This window comes from Neophocaena asiaeorientalis, unplaced genomic scaffold, assembly GCF_003031525.2.
Source record: "Neophocaena asiaeorientalis asiaeorientalis breed wild unplaced genomic scaffold, Neophocaena_asiaeorientalis_V1.1 scaffold229, whole genome shotgun sequence".
Taxonomy (NCBI): domain Eukaryota; kingdom Metazoa; phylum Chordata; class Mammalia; order Artiodactyla; family Phocoenidae; genus Neophocaena; species Neophocaena asiaeorientalis.
The window spans coordinates 4,192,353-4,205,881 of record NW_020174096.1 but is presented as its reverse complement, the minus strand read 5'-3'; the positions used below and the strand labels follow the sequence as shown (position 1 = coordinate 4,205,881).

Here is a 13,529-nt window from a genome sequence, read left to right as displayed (position 1 = left end):
CCTACCTCTCTTTAAAATACCTACAGTTTCAAGGCAATCTCAAATTCCTTTCTACCCCTGGGACCTGACCCTTGCCCTGCCGTTCTGCCTTGTCCTGGCAATGATTCTATCCATATTTCTAACCACATCTTGATTTTGAAAAATATTTTCATTTTAAGAAATAAATAATAGGGAGTATCCATTTAATAAAGAATTTTTATTGTCACAGTAGTAATTAATATTAGGTCAGGATCAAATGAAAAAAATTGGTGTCTCTCTACTAGGTTAATGCGGTAGTACATACAAGATCTAGAAATTTGCAACCCAAAATTAAGAAGTCAGTTGCCTTTCCTTTGCAATAGGACATGAAGATGATCTTCTACTCTTAAAATTACTTTAGTATCAGTATATATATATATATATAGAGAGAGAGAGAGAGAGACTATATATTAAAAATAAAGGAGGTAAAAATCCAAGTACCAGAATGAGTTCAAACAAGCACTAGAGAAGATTGGTGGGAACTCTGACTAGTTGGGATCAAATATTATGCCCTTAACTCAAGAATATCTAGTTCACCAGTGTGAGAGATTGAGGCATCTGATGCTAACAAATATTACCAAAAAATTAACGCAAGAACCTAGACTGACATGTACTTTATATTTTTAATGAAATGAGTAACGTCCTATGATAAGCTTAAAATATGTCCACCATTCAAATATTGGTGAGATAGATTTAAATGCATTTGGAATTGATGATTAAAATTATTATGATCTTTTTGCTCTTTTTAAGATTATAGTTCTGTTTTAAATGTGCCATATATTCAAAATTAAAAAGTCAGAAAGTCAGCAAAGTACAAAATAAGGATTATTTGTAATAATACCTCCACCGAAGTGAACCACTGTTAACATGTTAATGTGGGTCCTTGGCAGATAAATAAATAGATACATAGATAGGTCCACAAACACACATTTTATATAAAATGGGTTAATAACATACACAGAGTTTACAATTCAGGCACTTTTTAAAAAATTCTGTGTCAATATTTAAGACTTCAAAGCTTCACCTGTAGCTGTTTTCATATTATTAAAGCATAATAACTGGATAAACCTGGCCAGTTATACAAATGCTCCGAGGGCTGAGATAACATGCAAATAAACCTTATATATCAATGTGTGAAAACTGGACAGACCACACGGTTCAAAAAAGGAAGTACACCCTGCATAGCTAACTTGCACATTCACTGTCCGAGTTACAGCATCTTCGGGGTCACTGTGTGCCAGGCACGTCAACTCTTTTCAATAAAAATGGTAAGTAATAGATTTTATGACTCTCCTTGGTCTCCTAGCAAACGTCTAATCTTTTCTACATAAAGCGGAGAGGTGTGGGAGTGCTTCACGGCCAGGTCCTCCAAGGCTTTGGAATTTTTGCTTATCTCATCATACTTCCATTTGCTTATAAGGCTGCTAAGGCTTTATTATATCAGCTGAGGGACTGTGGTGGCTGCAAGAGTTCCCTTTTCTGATTCTAGCCTTCAGAATCGAGGAAGAGCTATGCCTTAAAGAAAGAAAAGCTGCATTCTTTGTCTTGCCTCTTAAGATGGTTGGGTGCTACAACCAGAAGTGCAGTCGTTTCCTTTTATGAGCACTTTGGAGCCCTGAAGAGAACCCCAGTGATATACGTTGGGCAATATTGCTGAGGATGAGTGCCATTTTGACAACATGGTGAATTTTACAAGAGGAGCTCTTTTGTTTAGAAAAATGCATTTTATTATTTTAATTAAGAGAAGCAAAGTCCAAGTAGTCCAAATCTTAGGGACAGGTTGTGTTCCAAAGTTAATTGAAAGTCATTGTGTGGAGTGCACTTAAAATCATGACTGGGTTCCCAGTGTACCATAAAAACTAGCTTAATCCATAAAGTAGCTGAACTACAGCATTAAGATTCTGCTACAGTTTCCTATTATTTCGCTGTATAATTGGCTGTGTTCTCATACGTGTGGTGTTCTCAGGTTCACAGAGTCTAGAAGAGAGTCAACTTTCTATCCCACGCACCCCTCCCAGACTCCTCAGCCGCTAGAAGATAGAGATTGGTTATCCCTTCTCTTGTTATGGAGAGGATTACTTCCTTTGCCACCTCCCAGTGGGAAGATGGGGACTGAGGCAATGATCCCTGCAGGTACTCAGTGGGGCAGGGAGTGCACTGTAGGCTCTGGAATAGAGAGGGTAGAAAGATTCATGGCATGAGTATGTAGTCTAAAATCTCTTGCACCAGAATGGGGAACGGGCAGAGGTGAGAGAACGTAACCTCACCATAGGGGAAAGAGAGGGAGAGAAGAGATGAGGTCAGACTTGCAGAGTCACGGGGAGGGGAATACCACAGAGAGGAAACGGTAGCCTGTGCGCTGTCCCTGCAGCCCCATCTGTAGAGGAGGGTGGTCACCTATCAAGATGGGACTTACAAGTCCCTCTGGTGTTTCCAAACTCGGTCTTCAGATCCAGGATTCTTAGAAAAGATCTTGACCTTAATTACGATATCCTCTTCAAAAATAAATAAGGGCACTGTGGTTGACAGGGTAATTTGCATTTTCTTAGGGAAAAATAGATGGTAATAGAAGAAAAAAAGGAGAGAGGTTTAATTGGATAGTGTGTGTTTGGTGTTACATATAACGTTTTCTTAAGAGATCACCATCTTATTACAAAAGTAACGCATATTACTAAAGAAAATTTCTTAGAAGTGAAGAAATGACACAATACTTGTTTTCTATAGTTCTATCACTTAGGGGGCAGTCATTGTTAAATTAATACAGATCCCTTTAGAATTTTGTCATTTAAAACTATATCTTATAAATATAATTTTCTACAAGTACTATCATACTTTATAAACTATTTCCTTACTTGCTTTATAATTTAAAATATCTTGAATAATATCTGAGTTATGATAGCATTTTTAATAATGAATCATTTTTAATGACTGCATTGTATTCCATAATTTATTTTAGTTCCATATAGCTGGACATTGAGATTGCTTCTTATTTTATTTTTCTTTCTTTATGGTAATATAGACAAGACTGTCATAAGCATTCTTTTATATACATTGCCTTATAATTTTCCATTGTCAGAACTACTAGAAGAATAGGTAGGTGAAAAAACATATATTTAGACTCTGAACACAGTTACTCTCTTGTTAAACAATATATTTTAAGTTTACCTACTATATAATGCATGGCAAATGAATTTCCCAGTGGTAGTTATGGTATATACATGCCTATCCTTGTAGCATATCAAGGATATACTTAAAGAGGAAGTAGATTTCCTTTAATTTCTCTCTCCCTAACATTGCCTCTGACATTCTACGACAAGTTACGGAAAGGCACATAGCATATTACAAGAAGGAAAAAACTCTACTTTTTCTCCTTGGAAGACATCATAGATCAGTCAAAAGGCCATATTCCTGGCTTTTGTGTGTGTGTGGGGGGGGGGCTGCATCAGGTCTTCGTTGCGGCACACAGGCTCTTTGTTGTGACCCACAGGCTTCTCTCTAGTTGTGGCGCACGGGCTCCGTGGTTTGCAGCATGCAAGCTCTCTAGTTGAGGTACAACAGCTCAGTAGTTGTGTCACATGTGCTTAGTTGCCACACGGCATGTGGGATCTTATTTCCCTGACGAGGGATCGAACCCATGTCCCCTGCGTTACAGGACGGATTCTTTACCACTGAACCACCAGAGAAGTCCCTATTCCTGGCTTCTTATGCTTTGCTTACTAGTTGTATGTTTTTTTCATCAATCACTTGAGCTCTGAGTTTGTTTCCTTGTCCAACTGTGATGAAGATGTTGATGATGATGACAGTAACTATCTCGCAGGGTTGTTTTAAGGAGCGAAAAAATTGTGATTACAAAGCACCTATTAAAGTGCAGGTCCCAGCCAGACACTGAATGAATGTTGGTTTCTTTCTTTCCAGCCCCAAATAAATGATTTCCTAAGGAGGCATAAAGACTTCAATGAACACAAAGAGGAGAATACAATGGAAGTTAGCATTTGTGAGCCTTGACATATGCCATCTCATTAAATCCCTATAACAATCCTTACAAAGAGTTAGTTACTGCTATCGTCCCTAGTTCCTAGGTGAGAAAACTGAGTCTTGGGAAGGGTGATTCCCTTACTCGCAGCCACACAGCTACTGAATTTCCAGAGTCCACAGCACTGGAATTTGAGCACAATTCTGTCTGCTCTCAGAGCCTGAGTTTTTCTGCATTATGCTGCATCCAAGAAAAAGTAGGTACAGAGGAAGACAGCAAGGTGGTCCTAGAAAAGCCTGGGACTGGCTTTTAGGAGGGCCAGGGGCCTTTCCTCAGGCTGGTGACCACCTCTGTTTGATCTGGGAGTCAGTGGTTGTAACTTCTTCTGCTATTACCGTTATGAATTATATCCTATTTTCAGAACGCTCACTTTATTGAAATCTTGCAGAGCCACTGGGATAAGAGACTACATGGGTTCCTGGCTTTGTGATTCTCCACCCCAGGGTTTAGAGAGGGGCATTCAATGCTCAAATGCCTCGCCTTCCCTCCAAGCTCTCCTGCTGTGTTACTGGTGTGACTAACTCTGCCTGCTCCAGGCTGAGTGCAGGAAGGGAGCATCAGAAAGTGGAACCACATCATGGCCCAAGTGGTTATTGGGAAATTCACCTGTTATCACCCTCTTCCTATAACTTATTGGCAGAGGAACTGTAGAAACTTGTGGGAATTAGGTGGAAAAGTACGTGGGGTTTTGTGAGGACAAGGATATCAGCTATAAAGAATGATAGATTTTAGCTACACGGTGGCAAGGAGTGCTGGGCTCCAGGCCCAGCCTCCCCATAAACCGCAGTGGGATCTTGACTCGGCTTTCCAGCTCTCTCAAGCAGCTCAGTTAAAGTAGAGGGTGGGCTAGGTGTTCCATAATGTTCTTTATGATTCCACATTTCAGAAGCAGAAGGCAGCGACAGTAAGATTCTACTTCTCAAACAGATGGTCCTGTGGAAATTGACTTAATCTGCGACCTTAGACAAATTATGTCACTTAACAGCCTTAACTGGAAATAACAGAATGATACCTGTCCACACAACAAGTATGTTTAGGTACCTTTCAAGTTGTAGATTTTCTGAAAAAGAGGGAGGGGCAGATATCGAATCATGCACAAATTTTTGTATGTTCCCAGTTAGTGAGGGGAAAAATCTTTTATCAATAAACCTTAGAAGGTTTTAAGAAATGAAGTAAAAATTGGTTTGGGGGTTTTATTCGTTTGTTTTGCTCTTTTCAGTCAGCTTGCAGTTCACGTGTAAGCAACTAACAAAAGAAATGTGTTATCACTCTTTATTCAGTGAGGGTTTGTTGAGGCCCTGTTCCACGTTGGGCTCTGCTGGACAAGAATGCAGGGTGAAGACAGGTGGGTCCTGGCTTCCTGGAGCTCACATTGAGCGCAGTGGGTCCAACTTTAGCAAGTATCTGAATCACCTGGAGGGTTGGGGAAGGAGCCTGGGAATTGGCGTTTCTGATAAGGTTCCAAGTGATGCTGATGCTGCTAGTCAAGGGACCACACCTGGAGAACCACTGTTCCCTGGAAGATGGAAAGTTAATTCAAGTAAACAAATAAGGAAACTAGCAGGCAGTGAGCTCTGAAGGAGGTAAATAAGGAACTGAGATAGAATATACGAAGGAAACATCCTCTTTAGATAGTGGTCTGGTCTTCGATGCCGTGATACAGCGCTGGTTCTCAACCCTCCTTGCACGTTAGAATCGCGTGAGTAGCTTATAAATCATACCCATTCTCAAGGCCCCAGCCAAGACCAGTTAACTCGAACCCTTAAGGGGGGAAGTGGTGTCCAGTGCAGGTTGAGAACTGCGGCACCGAAGAGCGAGAATAAGCTGGGCACAGGGAAGGTGGCAGTAAAGACCATTTCAAGCACAGAAAATGACAGGGACAAAAGACAAGAGGCAGGGGACAGCTTGCACCTGCAAGAAGATAGGGTGGCAGGAGGAAAAGCAAGAGAAGAGGAGAGAGGCAAAGAGGTGTTTTCTAGAAGCAGGCAGCGTCACATATTGCAGGGTCTCGAGGGCCATGACAAGGAATTTCATCTTATTTTGTTCACCCGGGCAGCCGTTGGAGGCTCCCAAGCAAAGGAGTGAGTGTCATTATCCGATTCACATTTTGAGGGGAGGGCTACTTCTGAAGTGACGTGCATTCTTTCCAGGCAGCCTTGACCATGGTGTGGAGCTTCACCACTGACTTTCTCTCCCTCATCCTTTAAATTTTGACGCCAAATTTAAACACAGCCAAGTGTTTAATTTGTGAAGGATTTCTGAGGGGGATGATGGGTTTGGGGCCCCGCAAATAATTTGAGGGGCTGCAGAGGAGGCCCACTTGAGAGCTGGTGTTCCAGGGAAATCAGAAAATAAAATCTGAGCTAGAAGAATCCCTCTGGAAGCTGGGGTTCCAAGCCACTTCTTTCATGGAGAGCGGTGATTCTTGAGCTTATCACGTAAGTTGGAGGGGGTCAGTCACAGTCCTGAATGACACACTACTGTCCCCAAATAGAAATTCACTCACATCCACACACTCCCTTCACGTACACCCCTACTCTCTACTCTCGATCTATTTATATCCTCTGCTTCTGCAAAATGGACTGCTTCCCCTTTGCTGCAAGGTCTGTACCAATACGTTAAAAAAAAAAAAAAAGCTCCTCTGTTATGACAAGCGAGTTTTTTTGTTTTTGAGTCCCACGTTTTTCTTTTTTTAAAAAAAACATCTTTATCGGAGTATAATTGCTTTACAATGGTGTGTTAGTTTCTGCTGTATAACAAAGTGAGTCAGCTATACATACACATATATCCCCTCCCTCTTGCGTCTCCCTCCCTCCCACCCTCCCTATCCCACCCCTCTAGGTAGTCACAAAGCACCGAGCTAATCTCTCTGTGCTATGCGGCTGCTTCCCACCAGCCAACTATTTTACATTCGATGGTGTATATATGTCGATGCTACTCTCACTTCACCCCAGCTTCGCCTTCCACCCTATGTCATCAAGTCCATTCTCTATGTCTACCTCTTTATTCCTGCCCTGCAACTAGGTTCGTCAGTACCATCTTTTTTTTTTCAGGTACGTGGGGAGTTTCTTGCCTTTTGGGAGCTCTGAGGTCTTCTGCCAGCCTTCAGTAGGTGTTCTGTAGGAGTTGTTCCACGTGTAGATGTATTTCTGGTGTATCCGTGAGGAGGAAGGCGATCTCCACGTCTTACTCTTCCGCCATCTTCCCACCGACTCTCTCGTTTCTTTTTATGGCTGAGTAATATTCCATTGTATACGTGTGCCACATCTTCTTTATCCATTCATCTGTCGATGGACAAGCGAGTTTTAAGCCAAGAGCGAGAGGTTCAAATTCTAGACCTCGTTCATCCACAGGTCAATGTGCGTAGGAGGAAATGAGAGGCACTTGTTTAGAGCACGTATGAGCAGCCGCTAAATGTGCAACACGCTTTCTCTGGAAGCGAATGGGTGCGGGGCTCCAGCTCTGGATTTAGTAACTTCAATATCACTTCCCCAATTCTTGGAGGTGCATTCCATCTGCCCCTTCTTTCTCATGCGCTTCTCTTTTTCAAATACTATGGTATGTTAAGAAACAAATAACATAACAAATGCTCACATACTCACCACCCAGAGTCCACACGTTACCATTTTTTCATATTATTGCCATTTTGCCATCTTTTCAAAACGAAAAAAGGCAAAGTTGAAGCCCTCTTTTTGGCCTTCCCAGTTCCATACCCCTCTTACCACAAGCAGAGGAACACCTGCTCCGATAGTGCTGTCTCGCCTTCTCTGCCATGTTTTTATATTTTTATTTCATCTGCCTGTATCCATAAGATACTATATCATATTGTTTTGCCCGGTTTATTTTTATGATTTCTGCATTTGCAATCTTTCACTCGACATTGGTATGTTTTCAATATGGATCCATTTGGACCCATGCAGCTCTGGTTCAACCTATTGAATTTCTGTGTACTTATACTGCAATTTATTCATCTATTCTCCAATGTTGAATTCGTTGTCATTATTTTCCATTTTGAACAGTACTAGAGTAAATGTTCTTTTGCATAGAGGGTCTGGGCACCTTTAAATTTACTGGATGTTAGCAAATTGTTCTCTAAAATCATTGTATCAATTTATCTCTCGCCAACCTTGTATGAGAGTTGCCATTTCTCTGCATCATCCCTAAAACTTGGTTTTGTCAAGTTTATTGATAGAGTTTTGAGAATTTATTATATGCAAAACTCTATTTAAAAAATTTTTTTAACTGAACTATACTTGATTTACAATACTGTGTTAGTTTCAGGTGTACAACAAAGTGATTTAGTTATATATGTATATAACTAAATCTTTTCCATTATAGGTTATTTCAAGATATTGAATATAGTTCCCTGTGCTATACAGTAAATCCTTGTTGTTTATTTATTTTATGTACAGTAGTGTGTATTTGTTAATTCCAAACTCCTAATTTATCCCTTCCCCTCCTTTCCCCTTTGGTTAACCATGAGTTTGTTTTCTATATCTGTGAGCCTGTTTCTGTTTTGTAAATAAGTTGATTTGTATTATTTTTTTAGATTCCACATATAAGTGATATCATAAAAACTTGTCTTTATCTGACTTACTTCACTTAGTATGAGAATTTCTAGGTCCATCCATGTTGCTGCAAATGGCATTATTTCATTCTTTTTCATTACTGAGTAATATTCTATTATATATAGATACAGATATAGCACATCTTCTTTATCCATTCATCTGTCGATGGACATTTAGGCTGCTTCCATGTCTTGGCTATTGTAAATAGTGCCGCTAAGAACATCGGTGTATATGTATCTTTCTGAATTAGAGTTTTCGTCTTTTCTGGATATTTGCCCTGGAGTGGGATGGCTGGATGATATGGTAACTCTATTTTTAGTTTTTTCAGAAAACTCCATACTATTTGCATTTCTCTAATAATTAGCGATATTGAGCATCTTTTCATGTGCTTGTTGGCCATCTGTGTCTTCTTTGGAGAAATGTCTTTTCAGGTCTTCTGCCCATTTTTTGATTGGGTTGTTTGTTTTTTGATATTGAGCTGTATGAGCTGTCTGTCTATTTTGGAAATTAAGCCCTTGTCGGCATAGCAAAACTCTACTTCATTTTGGTTTCAATTTTCCTGATTATTACTAAGATGGAATGTGTTTTCATAAGATTATTGACTGTTCAGGTAGCTCTTCTGTAGATTCGCCACATGTGCTTTGTTCATTTTCTTACAGATTATCTTTTCACGTTGATTTATAGGAATTCCTTATGTATTCTGGGCATTAATTCTATGTCAGTCAGTGCATTGCTAATTTTATGCTCTGAATCTATGGCTTCTTTTTTACTTTATTTTTAGTGTCTCTTTTTTATACAGAAGTTTTCAATCTTAATGCTGTCAAATTTTACAATAAGTCTATCATTTCTGCTTTGATGTCGTTTTTAAAAAAGTTATTCCCTACTCTCAAATGTTAAAGCTGTTTTCCTAACCTTTTCTCTAAATATTTTAAAGATTTGATTTTCATATTTAGGTCTTTAATAATCAGGACTTTATTTATACTTGTGGTGTGAGGTAGGCATCTAATATATTCCCAATGGATAACCAATTGTCAAGTACCATTTATTTTAGTCTGTTTCTTTCCCCTACTTCTTTCTGTTGCCTCCTTTGTCCTATGTCCATTTCCCACATACGTGTGACTCTGCTTCTAAGCTCTTAACTCTGTCATACGGGTCCATATACTTCATAAAACTCCATGTTTATCACTGTTTCTTACATCTTACTCTTGTGCTCTGGATTCATATATCTTCTTACCCAAGTACACATGCTCTTACCTATTTTCTAACAATTTCTACAACTATTTAGTATTTCTGTTAATATTCTCCCAAACACAGCAAGAACCTAAACAAAACGCAATTACCCATTTAACATAACCTTCCAACCCTATTTCTAGTTCTTAACAATTTTGCTTGGAAGAGATGTACTTCACTTTTACTCACATTTAATCAGCCAAAATAAGTTGCATAGACATGCCTCAGCTAAACAGGACAGAGATGTAGGGATGTATAATTTTTATGCATTCAGGGTAATAGCAGAGATGGATACCCATTTGGAAGAAGAGTAATATTATATACTACAATGTATATTGGGTTTTGTATAACTGAAAACACTTTCATTTTGACTTTACTCTTAAATGATTGTTTAGCCGTATATAAATATTCTAAATTGGTAGTTACTTTTCCTCAGCACTTTACAGACTTACCCCATTGGCTTCTGCCTTCTAGTGTTGCAGAATTGTATGCTATCAAGTCTAATTGTCTTACCTTGTAGGTGAAATTCTGTCATTCCTTTCAAGATGTCTCTTTGTCTTTATGTTTTGCAGCTTTACTATGCTTCGTAGGCATGTGAACTGATTTTTATTTATCCTGCTTGGTACTCAGAGTAGCAATTTAAAGCAGGGATCTACAACATTTCTGTGAAGAGCCAGATAGTAAATATTTTAGGCTTTGTAGGTTTTGTGGTCTCTGTTACAACTATTCAGCTCTATCTTTGTAGATGAAAGCAGCTGTAGACATGGCATAAACAAATGGCTGTGGCTGTGTTCCAATAAAACTTTATTTATAAACACAGGTGGCAGCCTGGATTTGGCCCATGGACTGTAGTTGCCAACCCCTGATGTAAAGTCTAATGATTTTCTTCAATTCTAAAAGATTCTCAGCTACTATTTCTTCAAAAACTATTACTCTACCATTTCCTCCTCCCTAGTTTGTTTCTTTAGAATCCCTGTTAGGTAAAAGCTAGATAGACTCAATCTATCCTACATGATTTTAACTTCTCTTCCAAATTTGTTTATCTGTGTTCCTCTGTGATGAATGCTAAATCAGTTTATCAACTTTTTCTTCCAGTTCACTAAGTTTTTCTTCATCTGTGTCTAGGATGACCAATTGTCTCAGTCTGCCCAGCACTTTCCCAGTTTTAGCACTACCGTCCCATGCCCTAGAAACTTCTCGGTCCCAGACAGACCAGGATAGTTGCTCACCCTATCTGTGTCCAAACCATATTTTATCCCATATATTGAATTTATGTTTCAATGGTTAAGTTTTTATCTCCGGTTTTTAAAATTGGTTGTTTTTGATAATCACCTGTTTTTGCCTAATGTCTGCCCATTTTTGTTTCAAATATTCTTATGCTCTCCTATAGGTATTATTCATTTCTTTCTTGATATATCCTAAATTCTTAAGGTCACTTTCAGATTGTTCTATTATTTTAATTTAACTTGAGGTAAACTCATCTTTCAATTGTTGATTTCATTGTGTTCTTATTTCTTATTAATAGTCTTCTTCCTGTAGTTTGAAATTGTGTGGTAGACCCATCTGAGAAGGTTTTTGTGGTTGATTGCTTAGTTTTCGCTTTCTATCTGCCATCTCTAATATTGTGCTTACCTCTACTACTTCTTTCTGAGGTTCCTCCAGCCCAGAACCAGGTCTATATTGACAGCTGATACAGGCCCACAATAATTTTGCACACTTAGTATATTCATTACTAAGTCAACTGGCATCTTGGTCCAGATCCTGGTTCTAGCCCAGCATTTCTCAACTTTAGCACTTTTCTGCATTGTAGGATGTTTCGCAGAATCTCTGGTCCCAACCCACTAGATCCAGTAGCACCTTTGTCCCCATCATTGTGACAACACAAAGCATTTCCAGATATTACAAAATGTGCTCCCCGCCTCCCCTTGCCATGTTCTCATCCTCAGTTGAGAACTGCTGGTCTATCCCCAGGCAATTCTTAGCACTGATCATTCGGTCTCCTTTCATGGTGCTAAGGATGGGAAAAAAGCATAACTGTCCTTGCCCTTGGTTTCAAAGAGTGACTATAGCTCAGGTTCTCAGATTACCTATAGGAGCTGAATTAATAAATACTTCTGTACCCTAAACCAACAGCCTGCCTTGCCAGCCCTCCAGTCTTCCAGTCTCACTATTTTATGTTTCTTTTCTCTTTCTGACATAGAAAGGTGCATTTCTTTTTGAGTGTAGCTATCGTTAAATTTTCTCGTTTCATATTCTATCATTGACAGGTGATTAGATCAGTGAGAGAGTCACAGATTTTAGTTTACTGAAGAGGTTAATTCCTCTTCTATCTTTTCCCTCACTTCCCTTTAGCTTCATATTTTTCCTTTTTCTTTTCTTCTCTCATCCTCAGTCAGTGTTATTGGGTAAATCAACAAAGTAGAGGAAATATGTCAGCATCAGGGCTGATGAGACACTAGAATTAGTCCAGCTTCCTCCAGGTCTCTATTACCCACCTTTATCCCTATCCCAGCTTATTAAGACAGTAGTTTTCAAAGTGTGGTCACTAAACCAGCAGCATCAACATCATTGAACTGGGAAATCAACGGAAATCTTTGGGCTCCACCCAAGACTGAGTAAGTTCTGGGAGTCAGACCCAGCCACTTGTGTATTAACGTGCTCTCCAAGTGATTCTGATGCATGCTCAAGTTTGAGATCCCCTGTACTAAGACTTAGCTAGAAGTTTGCATCAGTGGCTCTCAATCTGGCAGCACATTGGAATTGGCTGTTTGACTTTAAAATACAGTTACATAAGCCCCACCCCAGAGATATTGATTCAGGCTGGCCTGGGTGGGGCTCAGCTACTGTTTTTTTTTAAGTTCCCTGAATGATTCAAACATCCAAGTTTGCTTTAGTTATTTATTTATTGCTTAACCCATTTTGATGATCACTTATGCCAAGTCTTACCCAGTGTTTCAGGAAATCTAAGTGGAAACTGGTAAACTTCTAGTGAATAGAGTTTAAAGTGAGTCTGGTCTGGAGTTGGACTTCCTTATTTGAATCTCAGTGCTGCCCATTTTCAGCTATGTGACTTTGATCAATTTACCCCCTCTGTGCCTTGGTTTCCCTATGTGTAAAAAATGAATAACTATACCTACTACTTACTAAGGTTGTTGTGAGGCTTATTTAGGTTTACAAATGAATGTCTTCAGAATAATGTCTGTTGCATAGCAAAAGCTATACAAAATTTTTCTAAGTTATTTATTTATTTTATAAGTAAAACATGCAAAGAACTTGCAAAACAAACCAGCCAAAATTAGTGTTTTGAGAATGGGAATTTTAAAAGCATTTAAAGAATTTTTCTCTTTTTTTTCATATTGGGAACTTTTGCTTTCTATGACTCACTTTTTCCTCAAAATGCTATATGCTCTTTTAAATATTAATTCAATAAAAAATAACATTTTTAATTAAAAATGTTCAGAATTTTACTATATGGCTTTTAAAACCAGCTAGTGGGATTGTAAAACCACAGCTCAGAATCACTGGTCTGTAGTCAGTTTTGAACTACAAAAACTGATAAGCCAACAATAAATTCAATCCTTATGTAAATCCTGGTAGAAATCAAAAGAAGTGGAGTTGAAATAAACATCTGCTGAATTTGATCTATGACAGACATTAAGTTGAAAGAATTCATGTGAAAT

General features: G+C 38.9%; 1 protein-coding gene across 2 annotated transcripts in view; it reads left to right on the top strand.

Annotated features, from left to right (window-relative positions):
• Window positions 1-1,183: 1,183 nt before the first annotated feature.
• FYB1 (FYN binding protein 1) overlaps window positions 1,184-13,529 on the top strand; it is a 169,322-nt gene continuing 156,976 nt past the window's right edge. The window contains exon 1 of one of the 2 annotated variants that reach the window (XM_024754596.1): window positions 1,184-1,286. In XM_024754596.1, the coding sequence (XP_024610364.1) occupies window positions 1,284-1,286 (3 nt within the window). In that variant the 5' untranslated portion in view covers window positions 1,184-1,283. Of the gene's footprint in view, window positions 1,287-2,033; window positions 2,152-13,529 lie in introns of those variants that run through there. The other variant, XM_024754597.1, reaches the window with a different exon arrangement.